This window comes from Coloeus monedula (genome assembly GCF_965178545.1).
Source record: "Coloeus monedula genome assembly, chromosome: 1".
In the NCBI taxonomy this organism is placed as follows: Eukaryota; Metazoa; Chordata; class Aves; order Passeriformes; family Corvidae; genus Coloeus; species Coloeus monedula.
Window position 1 is genome coordinate 96,223,868 of NC_138781.1, and position 21,867 is coordinate 96,245,734.

Consider the following 21,867-nt stretch of genomic DNA (forward strand, 5'->3'; position numbering starts at 1 on the left):
TTGTTCATCTCAGTAGTTAGCATAGTTTATATGCAGATGTTCTGTGATTTCAGGTGATCCCTCTGAGCCTGGTCAGTGTTTTGGCTTGGATAAAGCAAAAAAAGGCATGAAAGTTTTTTCACACTGCAGACTGTGCTCAGCCTGTCAGATTTCAGTTGGTTGGTTGGTTGCTCTCAGCCATGATGTAGGCATTTAGAAACAGTCTTTGTACAGAAAGAAGAAACCAAACAGTGGGCTGGGATGGAGATACAGAAAGAGAGGAGGAGAGAGTACAGATATCAATTTGTCAGACCACTGACAAAGTCCATCTCCCTACTGCAGTGTGTGTGACTACCCAGAAATTGTGTTTTTTTCAAACATCTTGAGGACGTGCACATTCATGGCAACCGTGGATGTTATAGACCTTATATCTTCTCAAAGGTGCATTTTAAAATGTGACCTTTAAATGCATCCAGATATTCAGAAACACTTAAGAGGTTTCAACTAGTATTATTCTTAATTATGGGTCACAAACACTTTTGACTCTGTCTTGCAGCAATGTGAAAGGCAAGTTTTTTTCCTTTTACTGGTTTTTTTACAGTCTCATGACTGCCATGCTGAGAGAATAGCTAGGCAAGGTGGAACTCGGTCCACATTTTGCCTTTTCTAGGAAAACACTGAACCTCTGCAGGGTAATATAAGAGTGGAGAGACATCCTGAAAAACATATTAAACAGAGTCTGATAGACTGTACTGAGGAACAGGCAGGAAAAGATAGTTGTGAGCTGTTATGGAATGGGTTCCTAGGGATGGAAGCCAGCTGCAGGGTGAAGGGGATGGTGGGGAATTTGCTAAAACTCTAAAAGCTGGCTGAGAGCAGATCTAAAAGGAAGGACTTGCTTCTAATTGTAAAGCAAGGAGAGGGAGAGGATGTATGAACCTTCTGTCTAGTTATTTCTGCTTTGTCTTCACTTGTCACTTTACATTTTTTCTGTTTAACCAATTTTGAGGCAACAGACTGAAAGAAAAACATGTGGGCCACATCACCACTAAAGCTGTTTTTCTCTTTGGGCAAGAGCCACTTGGACTAGACCCTCTGCTACCAAATAGCACCTGGCCTTGATATTTGGATAGTAGTTGATGACGTGGTCCTTATTCATGCCCTTTATGCTCTTCAGGCATTGCCCAAAACCCAGCATTTTGTTTTGGTTTGTTGTAGGGTTTTTTGTTTGTTTTTTGTGGAGGGGGAGATGTTTCCTGCCCATAGACTTTATATTTGCCCAATTCTTTTGCTGACATTGTTTTGTTTTGGCCAGGAATTTAAAAGAAAATCCAACAGACAGACACTCATCTTCCATTGAACTGCAAAGGATTTAGACCTCTAATCTATTTCTCTGTTTCTGGAAACCAGAGCCTTTATTTGTGTTTTTCATCTGGCCTTTTTAATTTTGTGTGTATTGTTCAGTTTATTTCCTATTTAATTGTTTAGCTGTTAATTTTAATCTCCCTTTTCTGTATAATCACTTCCATAATTGTTCTCACTGTCGTTCAGTCTGAGTCTGATCTCACTCCTATTTAGTTCAACAGCAGTTCTGTTACTGAGTTTAACATGAGCCCGATCAGCTTCTATTTTAGTAAATGACATTTTCTTGAGGGTAAAGAAAAAAGAGTACAGACAAAAGCTATAAGGCTGAATAGATCCTAGAAACAAAATTATGTCATATACTGAAGCAAATACACCACAACCTTGCCAGAGATTTATTAAGGTAATATTTTTAGAATGTTTTCCTCTCCTTCAGTAGAAACAGCAGACAATTTTTAAAGCCCCCTTATAGAAACAGGAGAAATGATAACATCTTTTACACTACCCATAGATTAACTCTGAAAAATGATCTAAAGGATATTAAGAAATCACTACAGGAGATCTCACAGCATGCAATGAACCTCTGTATTTAATTTATGTGAAAACAGCAGGATTCAATTTTCTAACATTATTGCCACTTACATTTTACAGGAATCTGTGCCGGTGCAGCACAAATTCTAAAAAATGAGTTAAAAGTCATAAAAATTTGTCAAAAATGTTTGATATAAATGAGAAAAGTATAATTCAAAAGGATGAACTCATTCTTTGGGGTCTGCTTGTGCTCACACTGTCAATTTTGCCATCATTAATAGAAGTAGAATCATAACCCAGTGAAAACTTGAGATGAAACATTTTTGTTCATCACAATTATCCATTATGTCCCCGGTTTTCCAAGAAAAATAGAAGGTGTTTAATTTTCAGCTCATGAGTACTCCACTGAAATCAATGCAATTGTCCACTTAAAGACAATTGTTCTCTCCAGGGCTCAATCCACAACATTATTTATTCTCACATTTGTTCCTTTTAAGTCCTAAATCTAGTACTGAGAGGCCACCAAGCTGCTCAGCAGTAATGTTCAGCTACAGCCTAACCCTGTGGGCACTGCAGATTCTACCCAGGGCATTTGTAGAGCTGGCTCACTATTGATACTCCTTAAGTGAATCAATCTGAGTCTCATAAACAAAGCTGGAGAGCGGAGTGTGAAGTCCTACAAAAGAAGGATTTGCAAGTTTTATTAAAAAAAATTAACATCTTGAGATGGGAAAAAATATGTTTGCAAGAATCTTAAACCTGAGTGATTCCTCTGAAGAAATATAATCTAAATGTTTTACTAGCTGAAGAAGGAGTTCTTCAAGAACCAAGCAGTTTCACTATCCCATTCAAATAACTATTATTTAAAACAAAAAGTACCTAGAGAAGTGATAAGAAGTTCAAAGCTTTTGACACAACACATGAAAATTTTTGTTGCAGTGGGGATACTGCAACATGCATATATCAAACCAGGAGTCCCGTGGAAAGGAAATATATATGGACAGATGGATTCTTGATAGATGTTTCAGAGATGTTTATTTCTCCAGCCGCATGGCCGGGGCTCTGCCCAGGAACTGTTCCAGTCACCGGACCAAGGGTCCTTCTGCCCGCGCAGGGAACACAAACCAACCCATGGGAACGAGGCTGACCAGGGGCAGGGAAACCCCGTGCCTGTGCCCTCAGGGCCCCTCTGCCAGGGCTCCATGGCAGGGGAGGAGACCCCAACACCTCACCCGTTTTATTTTAATAAAAGGAGAATGAAAACAACTGGATAAACATAACAAGAACAGTTTCAAGACAAAACAAGCCACCCTCCTGAGTCTTTAAATGTCCAATCAGATTCTGTGGAACATCTTAGGGCTGACAGAAGGGAGACAGAACTCTCTGAGCATGCTTTGTGGGGAAACTGAGGCAGGAGAGGGTTTAACTTCTTCCCTCCCCCTTTTCATCCCCCACTCGGCATTGGAAAGGGATTTTTGGGGAAACAATTTGCAAAAGCATGGTTTTGTGAGGGAAGCCATGGATAAAAAAACGGATTAGGAATACACTGGGGGTAATAGGACATAGGGTAAAAGGGAAAGGTGGGATTACGAAAGGGAGACTGTAGGGGGGGCTTACAATGGACATATTGTCTAACATGACTACGATTTTTTGCATATATACTGCCTTTTACAGGAACACCATCAGGCCCAGTGACCTGTGATGCTTGTAACCCTTTTCTACCTCGTATAATTTTGAATTCCACGACTTCTCCATCTCCCAAGCTTGGGATGCATTTTTCAGGGTTATTCTTTTTAATAGCAGTTCTATGCACGAATATGTCTTTCTGGTTGTCACACCTTGTTATAAAACCATAATTTTGTTTAACATTATACCATTTTACTATCCCTAAGATCTTAGTTACTATGATTTTTTCCTTTTTCCGAGTGGCTGCTGTTTTCTGTCTCGCTGCGTCTTTGCTCTCTCTTTCGGTCGCTCCCGTGTTGGAATTGTCGGAGCTGCTCGTGCCTGCGCGCTCTTCCCGGGGTCGCGTTCGGGGCTGCGCGGGCCGGGTCGGGCCGCGCCGCTCAGTTCTCCGTGCGTCGCCTCCTCTGGTCGCAGCTTCGCTGCCGCTGCCAGGCGCTGCACCCACGTCTCGGCCGGGCCCCCGAGCGACGACTCCCCCGTGCCCTGCTCCAGTGCGCGTCTCGGCTGGGCGCGGCTCCGCTCCACCGCCATCGCCGCCCGCCGCTGCTCACCTGCTGCCCCTCTCGGTCGGGCGTTCCCGGGGCTCGCTCCACCACGCGCTGTGCTGGGCCGTGTGGGCACCGCCGGGTCCCGCCGCTCCCGCCGCGCCTCGCTCCGCCACCGACACTGCGGCTCGCGTGGCTCCGCCCGCACGCGGGAACTGCCTCGCTGCTGCTCGCAGAGCGCTCGGTGCACGTGGCCTGGGCCGCACGGTCCCTGAGGCAGGCTTCCCTTCGCCAGGACACAGCTGACACTGCTCAACAGTCTCGGTAATTAAATAATATTCACGAAAATATTCTTCCATCGGCATATATTTTGACTCCAATATTAACTGTGTCCAAACGGTTTCCCAAAAGCCCTTCGTAAGAATTAAATCCCAAGAAACATAGAAAAAGTTCTTAAACAACCATGCCAGGAAGTGTTTCAGTTCTTTTTGAGCTTGAATCAAGCTAAAATTTACAAATCGTTGTTCAAGAATCATTTTAAGTTTAAGATAAATGTCCATATGCGGCTCTGAGAGCCAAGAGTCTTCCCACGGTTCCTCCATAGTTTAGAGATGGAATAGCAAAACAAAACCAAGAAGAGGAATCCAAAGTTTCCAGGGTTTACTCACACAAATCAGTCGCTTAGGGATCGGGGATTGTTCTGCTCACAATTCTCCACCATTATGTTGCAGTGGGGATACTGCAACATGCATATACCAAACCAGGAGTCCCGTGGAAAGGAAATATATATGGACAGACGGATTCTTGATAGCTGTTTCAGAGATGTTTATTTCTCCAGCCGCATGGCCGGGGCTCTGCCCAGGAACTGTTCCAGTCACAGGACCAAGGGTCCTTCTGCCCGCGCAGGGAACACAAACCAACCCATGGGAACGGGGCTGACCAGGGGCAGGGAAACCCCGTGCCTGTGCCCTCAGGGCCCCTCTCCCAGGGCTCCATGGCAGGGGAGGGACCCCAACAAATTTTCTGTGCCGATATTTGGGTTTCTTTATTCTTCATTTTGAGTCTTTAATCCCATCTTCTTTTTTTAGCTTGATATTGGCAAACTGGATTAACATAGAATTAACAAAGCTGCAACATGAAAAATGAGAGTGTGTAGTGTATTCAGTTCAAGTGGTTATATTTTTTCAATTTAACAAAGCAGTAAAATGCATCACTTCCTTGATCAACTACATTTGAAATTGCTATTACAGTTTCCATGAACTCAGTACCTTCCCAGGCATTCCTTGCCAAAGCATAACTGCGTGGTCTTCTGAATGCATAAGCAGTGGTGGTCAAATAGAGGAAAATAATGGAACTTCTTGAAAAATGAAAGTTTTAACTTTACATTAATTCAGTTAATTTCCCAAGATAACCTAATTTTATAATGTTATATAGAACTGTATCTATATTATAATTAGATATTTAAAATCAAATAATATTGTTGTTTATCTGAAAGTTAGCAGTACCTACATATTGGTTTTGCTTGTAAGCTTCATTCTTAGAATATATAAACAGAGACTCTTACTTCTTTATTCAGCATCTTTCTGGCACTTTCACCACTTACTAGTTTCCCCTTACTACTCATTGTTCATAATTAGATTGCTTCTTTTATTGAGTGGTAATATCAGGTAACTTTTATGTCTGTTACACAGATATATAAATAGTAACCACTTCACCATTGCTGTAATGATATGATGGGAGAGGTGAAGATAGATTTGTGTGAAGATATCAAATAGCAGCAAATATAGACTAGCCAGCTAAAGCTCAAGGTTGAGATGAAATAGGATTGAATTTAAAGTAATTTTATATAAGACTGTTAACCTATCTGTGCTTATTATGTGGCAGAAGAATTGTCTTCCTTGAAAAAATAAAAGGTGTTTAGCACCTTACATATAGGTTAAAAACAGAGGGGTTTTACTGGCAAAGGAAAATAAAAAGTAATGCTCCTACAAGATGTAAGGAGCATCTTGTTCATACATGCAGTGACTCTTTAGATGAACCTTACAATATTTTTTTAAATATGAATATTTGAAAAAGGTAGGGATTTTTTTGTGTTAAATAAAGTCATAGCTCTTTCAAGTCTGGAACATTATCAGAAAGATCTCTTTCTATGCAGAGACACTTTCAGTGTTTACTGTTTGTCAGCTGGGTTATCTGCCAGATAAATGATTTCTAGTTCTTTTAGTTATCACAGTAAGAGCTTCTATCAAGTAATTTATAAAAAGCAAAAATTCCTACATGAAATTTTCAAGAGACCCTTAAGCAATATAGTGTAGTAAGTAAAAAGAAAAGAGACATAGGAAACTGCTTTTTACTATCTGTGTAGGAATACTTGATTGTTGTATACCAAATTATATCATTTCCTTTGACACTTGCATGTTGTCTTTGAATTATAGACAACAAAATATTTTTGGACATATTCAAATAGTCAACACATCTTATTAAAAAAATAATAAAAGTTGAAAGTATACCCTAAAATAATTGAAGGCGTTAAGAATTTTGTAATGAAAAAAAGGTTTTGTGTCAAGTTAGGAACAGGTATTTGAATGCAAGTTCTTCTCTACTAAAGAGATATTTTCCTGCTTTTTTCGTGAGTACTGAGGGAAGGGTGATTTTCTTTAGCTTCTGGTGAAACACATGATTATAAACTTCCAATATGAGAGAATTACTGATCAATTCTGTAACATCATGGTCATGCTCTTCAATTTCTGATATTTTTATCATGTTCCTTCAAATGAGTAGGATGTGGAGGTATAATACATTTAAGAATATAAATGAGCAGATATAAGAATTTCAGAGACTTTTGCTGTTTTCTAAATTTTTCATTTTGCCAGCTGCATTAATGAATTATAGCAGACAAATTTGAGGTCATTTTCTTCAAAATTAAAAATTTATTTTCATCTGAAACTTACCATCTCTTTCTTAGTAACAATGATCTCATTTTGACAAAATCCTGGTATATTTAAGATAGAATGTTTCCAATACAGGTAGTAGTTATGTTATTCTAATATGCACAATCCCAATCAGGAATACATAAAACTTTTTGAATCAAACATGCTAGAAATAACATTTTTCTGAATATTTAGTTAGAAACATATTTTGAGCATAATTGAATTTATTAGTATTCCCAAGAGACAATTACTGTTTCAGTCAGAACAAAACAGAGTCTTATTAGAGACACGAAAATACCATGTATCTGTTTGCCAAATATACCACTAAGCTGTACACAAAAGAGCTGAATACTTATTAATAGCAGCAAAAGGATTGAATGCTAAGTATGGTTATTGATGTGAAGTCAAAAAAAATGTAACTGGCTAGTATGAACACATTGCTATGAAATGTATTTTTTAAATCCCTCAGAGTTGATCTAACTGTGGTTTTACTGAAGCATAATGTAGGATAGTGGTTAATGAGCAATGACTTGAAAAATATTGACGTTAAAAATAAAACTTTGCTAGCCAAAATATCTATTCTTTTTATTCTTTTTTTTTTCTTTTTTTCTTTTTTTTTTTTTTTTTTTTTTTTGTTGTTGTTTTTGTTTTTGTTTGGTTAGGGGTTTCTTTTTCAATATCACATTCAAGAATGTCACAAAGTGGCAAAACTCATGTAGTTTGAATCTAATCACAATTGTTTCACTGGGTTTTTTTAATAGCAAGATTAACCAGCAGTGAGTGAACTCTACATTCAGTGTCATTATCAGCAATGCTACAGATAAACCACAACATTAGATGCCACTAAGTTGTTAATATATACGTGCAAATATCTAAACAGTACTCTACACACAATCACAACATTTTCTAATGTTAAGACTGTGCTGTGTGTACTTTTCACAGAATCCTAGAATGGTTTGGGCCAGAAGGTACTTTAATATCATCTAGTTCCAATTTCATGGCCATGGGCAGGGATGCCACCCACTAGACCAGGCTGCTCAAAGCCAAATCAAACCTGGTCTTGAACACTTCCAGGGATGGGACACCCACAACTTTGGGCAACCTGTTCTAGTGCCTCACAACTGTCATAGTGAAGAACCACTTTTCTCTTACTAATTCACCATTATGGACCATATGTATCTTATTTAATAATTTTAAGGAACTGCAGTAATTTTATTGCATTATCAATAGTTTTTAATGAGTATATCTTTTTTTTTCTTTTCCCTGCCTTTATACCTAGTCACTAATCACTACTAAAAATCAGAATTTCTTTTCCACTGAAAGTTTTTAGAAAAAGATTATGTTGTGAATACAAAAATGGGAATTCTGGAAAAGTTTGGAAAGGCAAAAATTAGATAGCATGTATTAAGATATGAAACATTTAGATTATTCCTAAGGTTTATCTTAGATGTCAAGTTTTGAATCTTACTAGAACACCTAGTTTCTCATCAATATGCATATCCTGAAATTACAAATTAAAAATCCCAAACTCTTCAGAAGTTAGATGTGAAACTAGGCTGCTTTCTAATGAAAAGCATTGCCTTTAGGTTCTCTAAAGAATCTTTCTCAAATGCTTTCTTAGAACATCCTTGTTCTAAGATTGGTCTTTCATATCACAAAACAGCACTTTTGGCCAAGCATGCATGGTCAACATGGCCAAAAGAAGGCTGGCTTTCTCTTTTTCTAGCTTTCCTTTCCCTTTATTTAGCCATTGTCTCTCCCTATTTTTCAGTCAGTAAGGTATGGTACTTCTTTTACTTCTTTGGTCAATTTTGTGCAGTCTCCCATTTTATGAGCTGGTCCGTGTGGAGCCTCTAGATGAAAGATGAGATTATTCCTCCTAGTTGTGATTTCTCAGGATTTCAGATTCAACTATTGGCTTCCAGCTCCATGCTCTGCCTCCCCCATGGTCATCTACCTGCTATGTTCTGTAGTATCTGATCCATATTTGGGAAGAAAATGGCCTGTTCAGGGCAAAAAAAACTTTCAAACAGACAAACCTGCCTGGTAATGAAAACAGAAACTTGCAAGGAATTAGAGGGGTTTGTGCAGAGCTTACTGCAACTCTGAATGTCACTGTCCTAGCCCAAACCAAGTCAGAAAGTGAGGGCCTGTGTACCAGATGCTGTGAGCGGGGGGGGGGAGGATTGCAGAAAAAGCTTTTCTAATGTCTGTTCTGTCCTTCTTGGTCAGTTTGAAGCTTTTCTATTAAAAGGATAAAAAAGAACTTAGTCTTATTTTTACACTAAAGACATAAATTCTATTTTAGTTTTTAAATCTCCTGTTCTTTCTGGAAAGCTCATTATGAGGAAAATGTCTACATAGGTCTATGTCAAAGCTATGGCCAGCTCAGGGTCTTATTACCCCATTTCTCTGTGCAAGCTCACCACCTCCTTTTCCTTAGGCCCCATTTGCAGGTATTATCATTGACTCAGGTCGTGTTCCTGAGGCTTGCCCACCAAGACTATGTTCCTGTTTTGCTGTTTTCTCTCATAGCATAATTAAAATCTGTTGTTCTTATCTTTCCAGAATGCTCAGGTTTTTCATTGAGTGATGCATATCTCACGTAGTACAATCTTTTCTTATTTAGTCTGAATTACATCTTATTTCTCCGTTCATTTCTATTCAAAATGTTGCTGTTAATATTAGCTCCCTGAGTGCTTTTTATGATCTGTCTCTTGAGTTCCTCCATTGGTTCTTTCCTCTATCTTCAAAGAAGACAGTAAAAGTGAAAAAAAAGCAGAATATTATAAGAGATTTATAAGTTTATATATGAAAGAGACTCTTAATTCAGCACCCAGATATGTTTTAGTTGGAGAGGGAATGGACAGTGGAGTAAAAAAAGCAAGTAAGCAATGAATGAGAAATTCTGCAATATCAACATTTTTGTGAAGTTCTTCAGATATTTTTTTCTCAGGGTCTTGACAAACAAGTTGACTGAAATTATGATATCTAAATAACTTTGTCTTTTTTATGTATATACATTTTTAGGTCCGAACATGGATTCTTACAGTGGGATACACAACTGCATTTGGAGCAATGTTTGCAAAAACATGGAGAGTCCATGCAATTTTCAAAAATGTAAAAATGAAGAAAAAGGTGAGGGGAAATAGACTCTTTTCTTGTTGCCCTGTTAATACAGTTTTCTAATTGTTTTCCTACCTGTCCTGGATGGCCATAGCCATGCTGACTGTTCATGTGTCACATTCAAAGATCCTGAATAGTTTGATATTAGGGCTTTTTGGTTTCTTGTTTAGTCTCTGAGTGTTGGAGTCAAGCATCAGCCCTCCAGTCTTTATAATAAGAGGTGGAGAGTGGATTGGGCTGTAAAACGTCAAAGTGAATTTGGATCCCTGATCTCTCTTAGTATGCCACTTCAGCATCCAGAGGTCTCCTTCTGGTAGATTCACAGCTTTTGTGTAATGTTTTCTGATTATATCTGTGTGAGACTGAGGTATTACATACGGATTTCTCAAGGATTGGTAGGATGAGACAAGAGAAAGTGCTGCTTATAGCTTCCTGTTTCTAATTATCATTGAAATTGCATGAATTTACTCTAATACTGATCAGAATTGAACCACAACAGTTGTCTCTGTCATTTCAGGTACAGTACATTTTCTGTAAAGGATTAGGCTCAGCTTAGGAGTACTGCAGCTCTTAATGATATTTTTCCCATGAAGCTTCTTCTCATACATGAAGTACTTTTTATCAGATGGTTTTATTTAAAAATTTCAAAAATATTGAATAGAAAGCATTTTGCTGGTAAAAACATTAAGAGAAATGCACATGAAACAGAAAAAAAAATATTTTTATAGAGTGAGCAGAAGTGCCAAATGCAGTTCCAATGTGCATCTGAATAGTTTTATTCTAATAACTAATAAAGACTCATGTATAGCCAAATTAAGTAGAACAGTGCTCCAAAACCTTGTCAAATTCCTCTGTTTCCCTCTATGTGGGGTCATGGAGGAGCTCCATTATTTTTTTTCTTAGCACTATGTTATTTTTTTCACAATTTCAGTGTGTAGGGAGTCTGTCACAATGGGATACATCATTGCCTCAAAAGGAATGGACTTCAGATAGACAGGGAGAGAGTTAACTCAGTTTTTAAGAGGATTTATGTCTGAGGTTATTAAGGAATTACATGCTGTGTCTGGAACTGGATCTGTTACTCTGGCACCCTAACAACACAACCACCAGTCATGTCAGCTTTGCTCAAATATTTAATTATCATTCAGTGTAAAATATAATGATGAGTAAATACAAAATATCTTAAAACTATCTGAAATTATAAAAAATTTCTATACCAAACCCAGGATACTGTGGGTGTAGTGAACTGGAAACCACCCTTCCTGCACCTGTGCAAAGAGCCCACTGTAATGTATCAGTTTATACTACCAGAGTCTTATATTTATATATATTTTTCAAGGATCTTGCACTTCCTATATTAAAGTTTTTTAACCAAAGATGAGCCAGCATTTTACCTTCCTGAGAAATGAAATTTTATATTACAAATATGTTTTTAGCTATATTGGTACCAATCTTTTTAAATTAGTGAAGTTACACAAGACACTGACAGTCTAATACATAAAAGCATTTACTTCATAACCTTTATTATCCTCACAATTTTATAATTTCTCCAATACATGCTATTTCAAATAGGAGTGAACAGGTATTGTAATGGACTGTCACTGAGCTTTTGCTTCATATTTTTTTAAACATTACATTTTAGATCTTCAAGTTGCTACTCAATATTAAATTTCACTGTCTGTTAAATATAATCCTCAAATTCTTTATTGTCCCTGTTCTTCAAGGAGCTCATCAATAAGTGCAAATTTCAATTGTTTATGCAGAGCTGGATGTTAAAAATTATTTAAGATCAGTTAAAAAGACACTGGCCAGTATAAGGGATATAAACTTTCAGACATCTGGATGATGACTAATGGACTACTTTGCTCTGAATGATACTGGAGACATCAAGACTATTAGCCCACCATCTTCAATATTCTGGAATTAAGTCAATAACACATTTTGTTCTGTAAACTTTAAATAATTCTTTATTTAGATATCCCACTCCAAATCACAAGCATGAATCATGAAGTACAACAGTTTTCTTAATGTTAAACAAATCAGCTATCCATGATAAGTGTTTACCAGTCACATATTTTCTGTCTTTGATTTCCCAGAATAGATAAACGTGTTTATAGGAGTTGACTGGAAAACATGGCATTCTTTACTTATGTGTTGCAAAAATGACATTTCCATTTTCCGCAGATGTAGTTTACAACAGAAGTAATATCTATCTATGGATGCACAGAAAATAGAAATTTTCACAAACAATACCTAAACTGACAAATGCACAAATGTAGTGCTGCATGAAAAAGCACATTAATGTTTTCTGAATTAGTTGTCCCGTGACAGAGCAGACTGGCATTACAATCAGAGGAGGACAAAATTCCAGAATTACTTAAGTGCTGTGGATCCTATTCATTTGTGATTGTTTCAGTTACTACCTGTACATAAGTGTGACAGTAAAATCTGTATGACCTTTGGGCATACCACCTTTGCCTGTCATCCTCAATATGTTCGTCAGGAAAATGTTTCCCAACAGTGAAATTTCTTCACAGGAGGAAAGAATCTCTGTGTGGCTTTTGAAATTACTGGTTAATTCATTTCGTGAAAGTGGGTGTTAAGTAAGGGAGAGTATGATGAGTAAATCTGTTTATCTTCATTCGATAGGGCAAGCTTGCTTCTGTATGTTTATTGTAAACTTTAGGGTACAACATGGCTTTTTGAAGAGATGAGTGGATGTGTGAGTGTGAGAAAATACACAGAATTTTAAGTAACAATAATAATAATAATACAGTCCATATTAGTGCAGTGGAGAGTGGAACTAAGTGAGTTAAAGTGTCTTGAATTCATTGAAGATTCTCGTTAACTGCTGTTTATACAGCTTTCAAAAGTCTATTTTATTTTCACCCTTTTATATATCCACTCCTCTGTTACTGAAAATTAACAAACAATAAAATTCGGAATACACTCATTCTGTTATCAGGCTACTAAGGACAAATTTTGCAAAATTCCCAGAGCTCCGTTACCATCTTTGATCTCGCTAGGGCTCAAAGGAAGCAAATTAAAAATGCATTAATTTTAGCTGGATCTGAAACAGAGGGGTGCAAGGGAATCAATTTTTGTCAAATGGAAATGACAAAATCAGTAGGGGGAAATAAATTATTTTTGAGTTTTGAAGAGGTTAGCAGAGATAATGGAAAGTGGAATAGAATTAGTATTAAAAATAACTGTAAAAGTTATAATTGAGGTGCAATTCTGGTTTTCATACGTCTCCTTTCTGTTTGGGCTGCAGAGTATCTTCTGCTCAGAGAGAGGTGGGGACTGGTTTTTTGTTTCCCTTGGCAGCAGGAGGGCTGAGAGTGGATAAGAGAAGAGAGAGGAGAATATCAGTGGCAGGAGAGCATGTGGTGTCCTGGGGAAGCTTTAGCTAGCTGAACTGTTGACAGAAGCCAGCCCTTCTGGTAAATTTAGAAGGATGAGAAGCTGTCTATTTTGATGGGATCTGCACTATCTTGGGTTTTCGGGGGTGTTGAAACAGTCCTGCACAATGACTGCTCCTGCACAACTCCTGCATGCCGAATAAAGCCCATGCACTTTTGATAAACACCAGAATAGTAAGAAATTCAAAGCAGTGGTATTTAAATCCTCCATACATTTTATAAATTCTGCTCCTACAAAGACAACCATTTGGCCGTTTGTACATGGCTACACTAAACCATGAAGATGATCTATGTCACAATGTTGCCTTGTTGCATTTGTTGTATTTGAAAGTACAATACGTATCCATTGACACTGCCGCGATAAGCTTGTCTTACCCTTACCAGAGTACATTCTGGCTTTGTCTATTTGGAATGAATTCTTCAACTGTGGCATCAGAGAAGGGATGTTTTATCTTCAATTTTCACTGAAAACATTAGCATTGTACTCAGTTATTATTACCACTGTAGACTTCTGGTGGCATATGTCTTTATGTTGACAAAGTTGTTACAAGATAAATACAGAATATAATGACAAAAGAGATGTATAACAGCCTCCTTTCTTGAGGCATGTGCTGCTATAGTTTTGCCAACATTATTCTACTCCTTCATGATAATTCATAAGCTTTTCTCTGTATTGGTAATATCACAGAGTAAGAAAGCTACAACCAACCAGAACAGACAAAAATGACTTATCAGTCTAACCCAACCTGTCAGGCTAACATCTGGCAAACTTGTTTTCATCCATTTGGCCTACTAGGTCATTATAAGAGTTCTGAAGAAAGCTGGGGTCTTCATGCCTTGCAGAGAGGGGTAGGAGCTTGCACAGATTATGATATTGACAGTAGGATGGGGAAGGGAGGCTGACAGGGCAAGGGAACTTCAGGGCCAAGAGATAAGGAGCAGGAAAGAGACTGAAGAGGAGAAATCAGGTTTGCTGTCAATGACTTCAATTAAAAAGTCCTGGTTAAAAAAATAAGGAAAATCTTGGGATTATATACTGGGAGAAGATATTGAAGAGGGAGACTGAATTTGGATTAAAATTCCCTTGGAAACTAAGTTTCAAAGACAGGACAGACAGGAAAGTCCGAAGTGATCAAGGAAGCTGAGTATGATGGAATGCAGAGCCTGAGTATGGTATTTAAGTGGCAAACTGTAATTGAAGTTTAAAATCTGGTCTGGTTTAAAATTCGGTTAAGACTGAAGTTTAGAGGCAGAATGGGAGGCCTGAAAAGTAGGAATGTAGTCTGGGAAAGAAAAGCAGGAATGAGAAAGGAGAAAGAGGCAAGAAAGAAGTTGAAATTAGGACTGGCCAAAGTGATTGCACAAGAAGCGTGGGCAGAGCATAAAATTTGAACACAGGATTTTTGAATATTACTGTTCCTTTTTCCATTACTATGTATCTATAAAACCTACAGGCAAAACACGTGTTATGTGTTGTACAGATTATGCAGTTGTACAGATCCTGATAGCTACTGGTGATTCTTTTAGCTCAAGCTGATGAGGTGTGCAAAGATGTAAAGGCTCCTCTTGCTGATGCATGCAGCTCTCTCTGTAATTCAATTATCTTTCCATTTTCTTTATGAAGAATGGGCTCATGAAAACGTTAAAAGTTTTATATTGTGGCTAAAAAGTCAATAACTGAAAAACTACAGCTTGCTAGGATCTCTACAATGTACATCTCTTTTCCTATGGATTATAAGGACACCAGTGAAGCCTAAGCTTTCTACAGGGTGCCACTGCCATGGAACACAGGCTCTGGGCACACAATAGGACTATGCAGTAAAAGAGACAGGTTTATGGTCCAATCTTTTACATTTAAACCAGAAAAAATGCATAATGAAAAAGGCGGAAGGAGTTTTGAGAAAGGTGGCCTCGTGGATAAGACAGTTAAGTGCCAAATGAAGAAAAATAACTACTTTCCAGAATTATCTGTTATGCTGTAGAAATCTCTCTGAGCATATTTTTCAGAAATTATTTTTTTGTTTCACTGTTAGTGAGAAGCAAATTTATTGCCTGAGTGAAGCAGTGCAGGAATTCTCAGACATTTTAGCTCATTGCCTTCACACTCCATTTTTTGACGCAAATCTGGCCACCCCAGCTCCATACTTTGTATATTTAATGGCTCATAAACAGGTGCATAGAAAACTGGGAGGGGTAAGAGACCATCCAGGCTCCTTCTGGGGATCAGGGCACATGGGTTACTCTGAGCAGTCCCCAGTCCTCATCTCCCAGGTCGGGGTGGGCAGCAGCTGGCTGGGTGCTCCTGCCCTGCATGATGCCAGCTGCAGGGAAGCTGCCAGTTCCTGTGATTGCACAGTGTTCCTGGGGGGTGGAATAGGGAGAAGAAAGCAGCTGGAGGCTACACAGTTATGAGTTTATGTGCTGCTGCCTTCTCTTCTCAACTTGTGTCTGTTGATTGCTGTCCCCCTTCCTCACTTGAAAACCTCTGTGAGAAAGTTTATAGAATGAGTGTAATCTCTAGCTATAAACTTTTTGGTAAAGTTTTTCAAGCCACCTATGGAATTTAGAATTTATTACAATCTACATTTTTTCTCACTGGAGTCCTGAAGAAGTTTAAAAAAAGTTACCCATTATCTTAATCTTTTAAAAATAGATGAAGCAAAGTTCTTCAGATTACATTGACAGAGGGTTTAAGTCCAAACCTCACAGGCCACATTTCATTTATTCACTTAAATCCCATACAGACATAGTTCTGGATTAGCATAAATGTAGTTTGTGTTATCTTATCAGTTCTTTCTGTAAATTCTGTTATAAAATATTTTTCCAGGTCAGTTTTCAGTCTGTAAATATTTATGCTTTTCCAGGACTTTTTTTGTCAATCTAGCTAGAGTGTTTTATGCGTATAACAAAAAGTTATATGATCGATTTCCCCTAGGAACTTGTGTTCTACTAAATATACGTGAGAGATCATAAGTCTGGAAAAGAGACGTGTCAAGATCCAAAAATTTGCTTTGGGTAACCATACCAACAGTACAACAATCTATTAGGGACCATCTGCTGAAAATGAACCAGCATATGGACACCTAAAGAAACATTCAGTGTTATTGTTCAGTCTTTGAGAGTAACAAAGAAGCCAGCAGTTTAAAATTTGCTTATGTTTAGGATTTCTTTTTTATTAAGAATATTTACCACTGGACCAAGTAATCTCTGATACTTACAGTGCAGTGTAAATTATTCAGGTATGGTTTCGTGGTTTATTCATATACAGATATAGTACTTCCTAAAGTGATGTAAGTGGAAACAAAATTATTTTTATTTTTTTCCCCCCAAACAGCTACAACTATAAATTTTAAGTCCAAAGCTTTAAAAATATTCATTATAGTCTTAGAGTCCAAACTTAGATGTAAAATAAGCATCCTGGTTTTCATAAGGGCTGATCAGCCAAAATACCAACCAAGGAACAACAGGAATCACATTTCTAAAATTTACATTCATATAAATATGGAATGTGGAGCTAAAACTCAAGCTCCTGTCACAGAAAGAAGCTGAGCTAATAAACTGTACATCTAGGAGAAAAATCTGCTTTTGAAGTAATTTATGTATGGAAATTTCTGCATGGTACAGATTGAGAAGGCTAAACCTCAGTAGCGACAAAAACAACCAAAACTCCATGTGAAATGTAAGTGCTCATAAATGGTGCTACAACCATAATTTCTATGTATTATGAGACTATTGGATGACAGAGAGATAAAGAACATGTCGCTATACAGTATGAGGCAATTCATTCCTGAATAGCTTGAAATTGGATTGTAAATGTAATCAAGTGCATTGATGTTCCCAGCTATTTGGTAACGATGCAGTATGCTTTCCCACAGAATTTTTCATTAAGGAAAATATTAAAGTCTAGGTATTTTAGTATTATATCAAACAGAATCAGAATATTTTTTCCAGAACATTCAAATCCTTCATGCACCTTTTTTTTTCCTGAAGATTTTGGCTCCCTTTAATACCAAGGATGAGAACTCACTGCTCTCATAGAAATTCCTTTACATTTATAGCCCATGTGATCTTGGGCTCAACAAGTGCATTTCTCTCAAAGGTGAATTTGGCCTGCTGTGTTGGTGGGATATGCAGGTCTCTCAAGGCAGCACATTTTGCTTTACTTATGCTTGTGAGCAGAAGTTAACACAGTGTTGAGGCTTGTTTCTAAGGCTCCAGAACACCAGCAGGAATGGTTGGTTCTAATGCTGTCAAGTTGGATTTCTTAGTGCCATTTTTAGACTAAAATGATTTTTATTTTTGTCCTTTCAAAAGAGTTTTGTGAAAAATAGTCATTTTATATCACTCTGTGTGCTCGTTATGGTTGGATTAGAAATGTTAGTAAAACAATCATCTCTCCAATTCTCTAGTGCACTGTAGTCATAACTGAGGCTCAGGCTTTCAAAAATGAGCATTTTTATAACTTTTTATAACCCACCACTTAATCTCTCTTCATCTCTAACCTCTGAATAGTTTCTATCTTCTGCTTCCCCTAGGGAGCATCACCACTAGGATGTTCCCACTTTCTTTTATATGAGCTGGAAAAGAAGAAAGGTGTCTCCTAATCAGATAGCTTCTCCTGGCAGCAGGGCATAGAGCCAACACATCGACATTTGCAATACCATTACTGGGAGGGTGAGTCTGCCCAGTGACACAAGTATCCTAAACAGGAGGCACCAAAGAAGACACATTTTAGAAATATGTGCTTTAGCAGGCTAGTGACTGTAGCTATAGAATGCTCAAAACTAAGGTTTTTGATCATATCCAATTGTCCATTACTGTCAGGAGTACCACACACTTCTCTATCCTGGAAGGTAGTCACCAGGTTCTCAGACTACAGGTGTCCCAGTAGATCCTCACAAGAAACAGAAATGTATTTTTTTAAATTTATAAGTAGATGTACAAATCTTCCATTAAATCAGTCAAAGTACTTCTAAGAAAATAAAACTTAGCTTTTTACTCCCGGTGACTTACTGGTCAAAAAACCTTACTACTATGACACGTGTTTTTTAAAATGTTAGCACTCACTCATTAAAACTAGTGTAATTGCAGCTTGTGGTAGTGCCAATAATAATCATAGAATCTATTATAGGAAGTACTCATAATAGCTGCTGAAAAAAACACTGTGGAATTATTGGGAGCAATGCATAATGTGTTTTCAATAGTCCTTTTTTCTCATTCCATTACACAATAGAAATTAAGAATGCATTGCAGTATAGTTCTCTAAAATATTAATGGCTGTAATAACTCTAAGAGAGAATCTCCCTCAGCCCACATATGGTAAAGTTCACCCACCCACTACTGACTTTGCGTCACCAACCCCCTGGCACCATCCCACTTGTGCCGACCTACTTAACGCAGGAGAGCAAGCCAAAGGTGTCCCTTAACCATCCTGAGAGAAACGAAAGGGCAGTTTATGCAATGGACAGAGTATCCTGAAGGCAAGTTCTCGAGTGGTTTTATGGTCCCTTTTGCAGGCTTGCAGACTGTACAATTTTTTCCCTGCAAACTCTATTTTCCTTCTTTCCCCTCCAGTTCAGAGGGAGGACTCCGATCAGCAGGATTTCTGTACATACCAGGGGGAGGAATATTTGGTTTCAGATTTCTGAGGGCTTTTATAATTGATGTCAGTGATATTCATTTAATTGAATAAGGTCTGGGAAGCTTCAGAGAGGGATCCTTGAAAGTGAGTTTCTCTCTACAGATTCCATCCCAGGAGTCTGGGAAAGAGACCACTGAAAAAAAAAGTTAATTAATAACATTAAGTGTTTATCCAGCTAGTGCCAGAAGGCAAGGGACTGCTCTGTCAGCTAGACTAGAAAGGATTGATCTACATAAGAGGAACCAGAATTGCCTTCTTAAGCAGAAAAAAACCCCTACATTTTAAATTAAAAAGAAAATACATTTTTTTTTTATCTCAAAACCTATGAATAAATGTAAAAGCACTCCCAGCCCTTCTATATTTCTATGAATTCAATTAAAAACCCAACAAACAAACAAATCACAAAGATTTAGCTAATATAGCTTTAAATAGAAAGATATTTTATTCTGACAAATGGGAGGTGACCTGGTAACAAGGAAACTAACTCTGAAGTAGTAAAGGAGTAAATTAACCCTTCAGTCATGCTGCAAAGCTGTTTGTGGAACTCACAGAGTACAAAACTAATGTTACATCCTGGAGAAAAGTGTAAGTCTTTATATGCAAGACTCTTTCTTCCTGGTTTAGAATGAAGTTCAGCTTTAAGGTCTATGTCATAAACATTTTCAGAGTTTGTTTCTAGTAAGGTAAGAAATAACAAAAGGTTTTCCCTAGCCATAACTATAAAAAACAAACCTAATGTTTAATTACTGTTGATTGCCAGATCACCAGGTGATTGCAGAAACTGGTGGATGATAGGGTCCTCCAGGACACAATGGATATGCTTTAGAAAGCAAACAAAAAAAAGCCCAACGAAAGGTTTGTGCAGTAATAGCCAAATGGACACTTGAAGTTACTGTGGCAGGTGGTACAGCCTGTGATAGTTCTAGAAAATCCTCAAGAGTTTCCATGAGCAGAAACTTTATCTCAGAGCTTTAGACAGATTTTATATCTCCTGTGATCAGACGGTAAGGTCTGTGGAGAGTAAGGACTTTGATCTGTCTTCATGGTCACGAGTCTTGAGAAGAATTCTGATTTGCTCCTACAGAGATGTTGCTGAGAGGAAAATGGCCTACCAGCTTTTGTTCTGAGTGAATTTGTTTTGAGGACAGATCACTTCATATCCAGATATATAGTCCAGACTGGTGGCAATGGCATTTACAACAGTGTGCAGATCTGCCAGGATGAGACAGATTCACCTATCCAATCACAGATGGTAGAAAATATGACTCACAGATGCTGCTGTGTGAAAGCTTGGCTTCAGCAAGGAGTCAGGAACACTTGCAAAAACGGATTTTATTAGCTACCATGTATTTCTCTAGGCTGATTTACTGTATGCGAGAAGGAAAATGAAAAGGGAAAAAATGAGAACCTTCCTCTTAAAGAAGAATTACATTTTAGATTGTAAGGAGCTTCAGTTGCTCGTGACTTTCATCAGACAGAGAATTTGTTGGATTCACAAGATCTGAGTCAAGACTCCTTCAGTGCATCTGGTGTTTCCCAAGGAGTGAATGTACTGAACTTAAGGAGTTTTAGTGGGTGGGAGTGATGGCTGGGGAGAGGAAAAGCTGGGCTTCCTGCAGGTGGCAGGGGGAGAGCAAAAAGCCTTTTAGACGTGCTGTTAGTGATATACCAGTGGCATTTCTCAGGGCAAGTCTCTTTTAGGACAAGCTGCTAATGACTGGCAGAAGTGAAAAATAATTGACCCTCAGTGTTTTGTTCTAAAAGCTAGCATTCTGGTGGGGAGTTTTGCTTCAGAGCTGTATTTCAGCAGTGGTTTTGCTGAGGACAGACTAGTGCCATGATGGGTGTGGGAGGCAGTCCCAGGTGCCCTGCATTCAGCCTTCTCACCCCACAGCAGCACCAGTACCACCGTGTTTTACAGAGTTCATCACAGTAGTGCAGATCACCTAGGTTGTCTTATGGGCTCTCTTTTGCTGGCCTTCCTCCTGGCTGTCTGGCAGAAGTAAGGGATGAATAATTCCCACTGCCAGTGACAGCTGCTGTTATACAACTCCCCTTCCATCCAGAAAAGGGCAGAGTAATGCAGGAAAAATTACTCCAAGAGGTATCCAAGGAAGAGCTCTACTGTTTGCTGTACTCTATTTTTTTCTAATAACTACCTGTCCAAAAAAAGGTTACCAAATTTACAAGTGAACTAAAATACTGATCTGCAGTAGTGCAGGTCAGCTACGAATGAAAGAGGTACAAGAGCAAGGAGAAGTGATGTGATCACATTAGCAATGTGATCATGAGCAGGAAGTTATTTATTTTGATCCTGTGAGTGGATTATCAGTATTACTGCTTTTAATAATATCCTTTCACTCTTTTGCTTCTGGCATTGCTGTACCAGTGTGATTAATATTGCCAGGGGTTGGTAAATCTGCATCCAATGCAGCCTTGCTTTCAGTATGAATATAGTCCATACAAATATGGAAGACATTGGGCTGCTTACCCATCCTAGGTAAAATGTGCACAATTTTCATTAGTAAGATAAGGTATTTTGGGGTTTTTTTTCAAGGAACCTTTTGGCTTAGGAGAGCAGAGGGAGACATTTCTGGCAAGATGCTTTCACATACCTTTAAGTTTGTCAAATGCATACTTTTAGCTCAAATTAATCGTCTTCACCTCCGCTTGAGGGGCGAGGAGTGAGGAAGGGAGGGTCATGT

At 38.2% G+C, this 21,867-nt stretch overlaps 1 protein-coding gene across 1 annotated transcript in view; it reads left to right on the forward strand.

The window, feature by feature from the left end:
• GABBR2 (gamma-aminobutyric acid type B receptor subunit 2) overlaps positions 1-21,867 on the forward strand; it is a gene marked incomplete at both ends in the record, with an annotated part of 465,867 nt that overhangs the window by 311,035 nt on the left and 132,965 nt on the right. Inside the window, one exon of the mRNA XM_082281997.1 lies at positions 10,004-10,111. Within this exon, the coding sequence (XP_082138123.1) occupies positions 10,004-10,111 (108 nt within the window). The remainder of the gene's footprint in view (positions 1-10,003; positions 10,112-21,867) is intronic.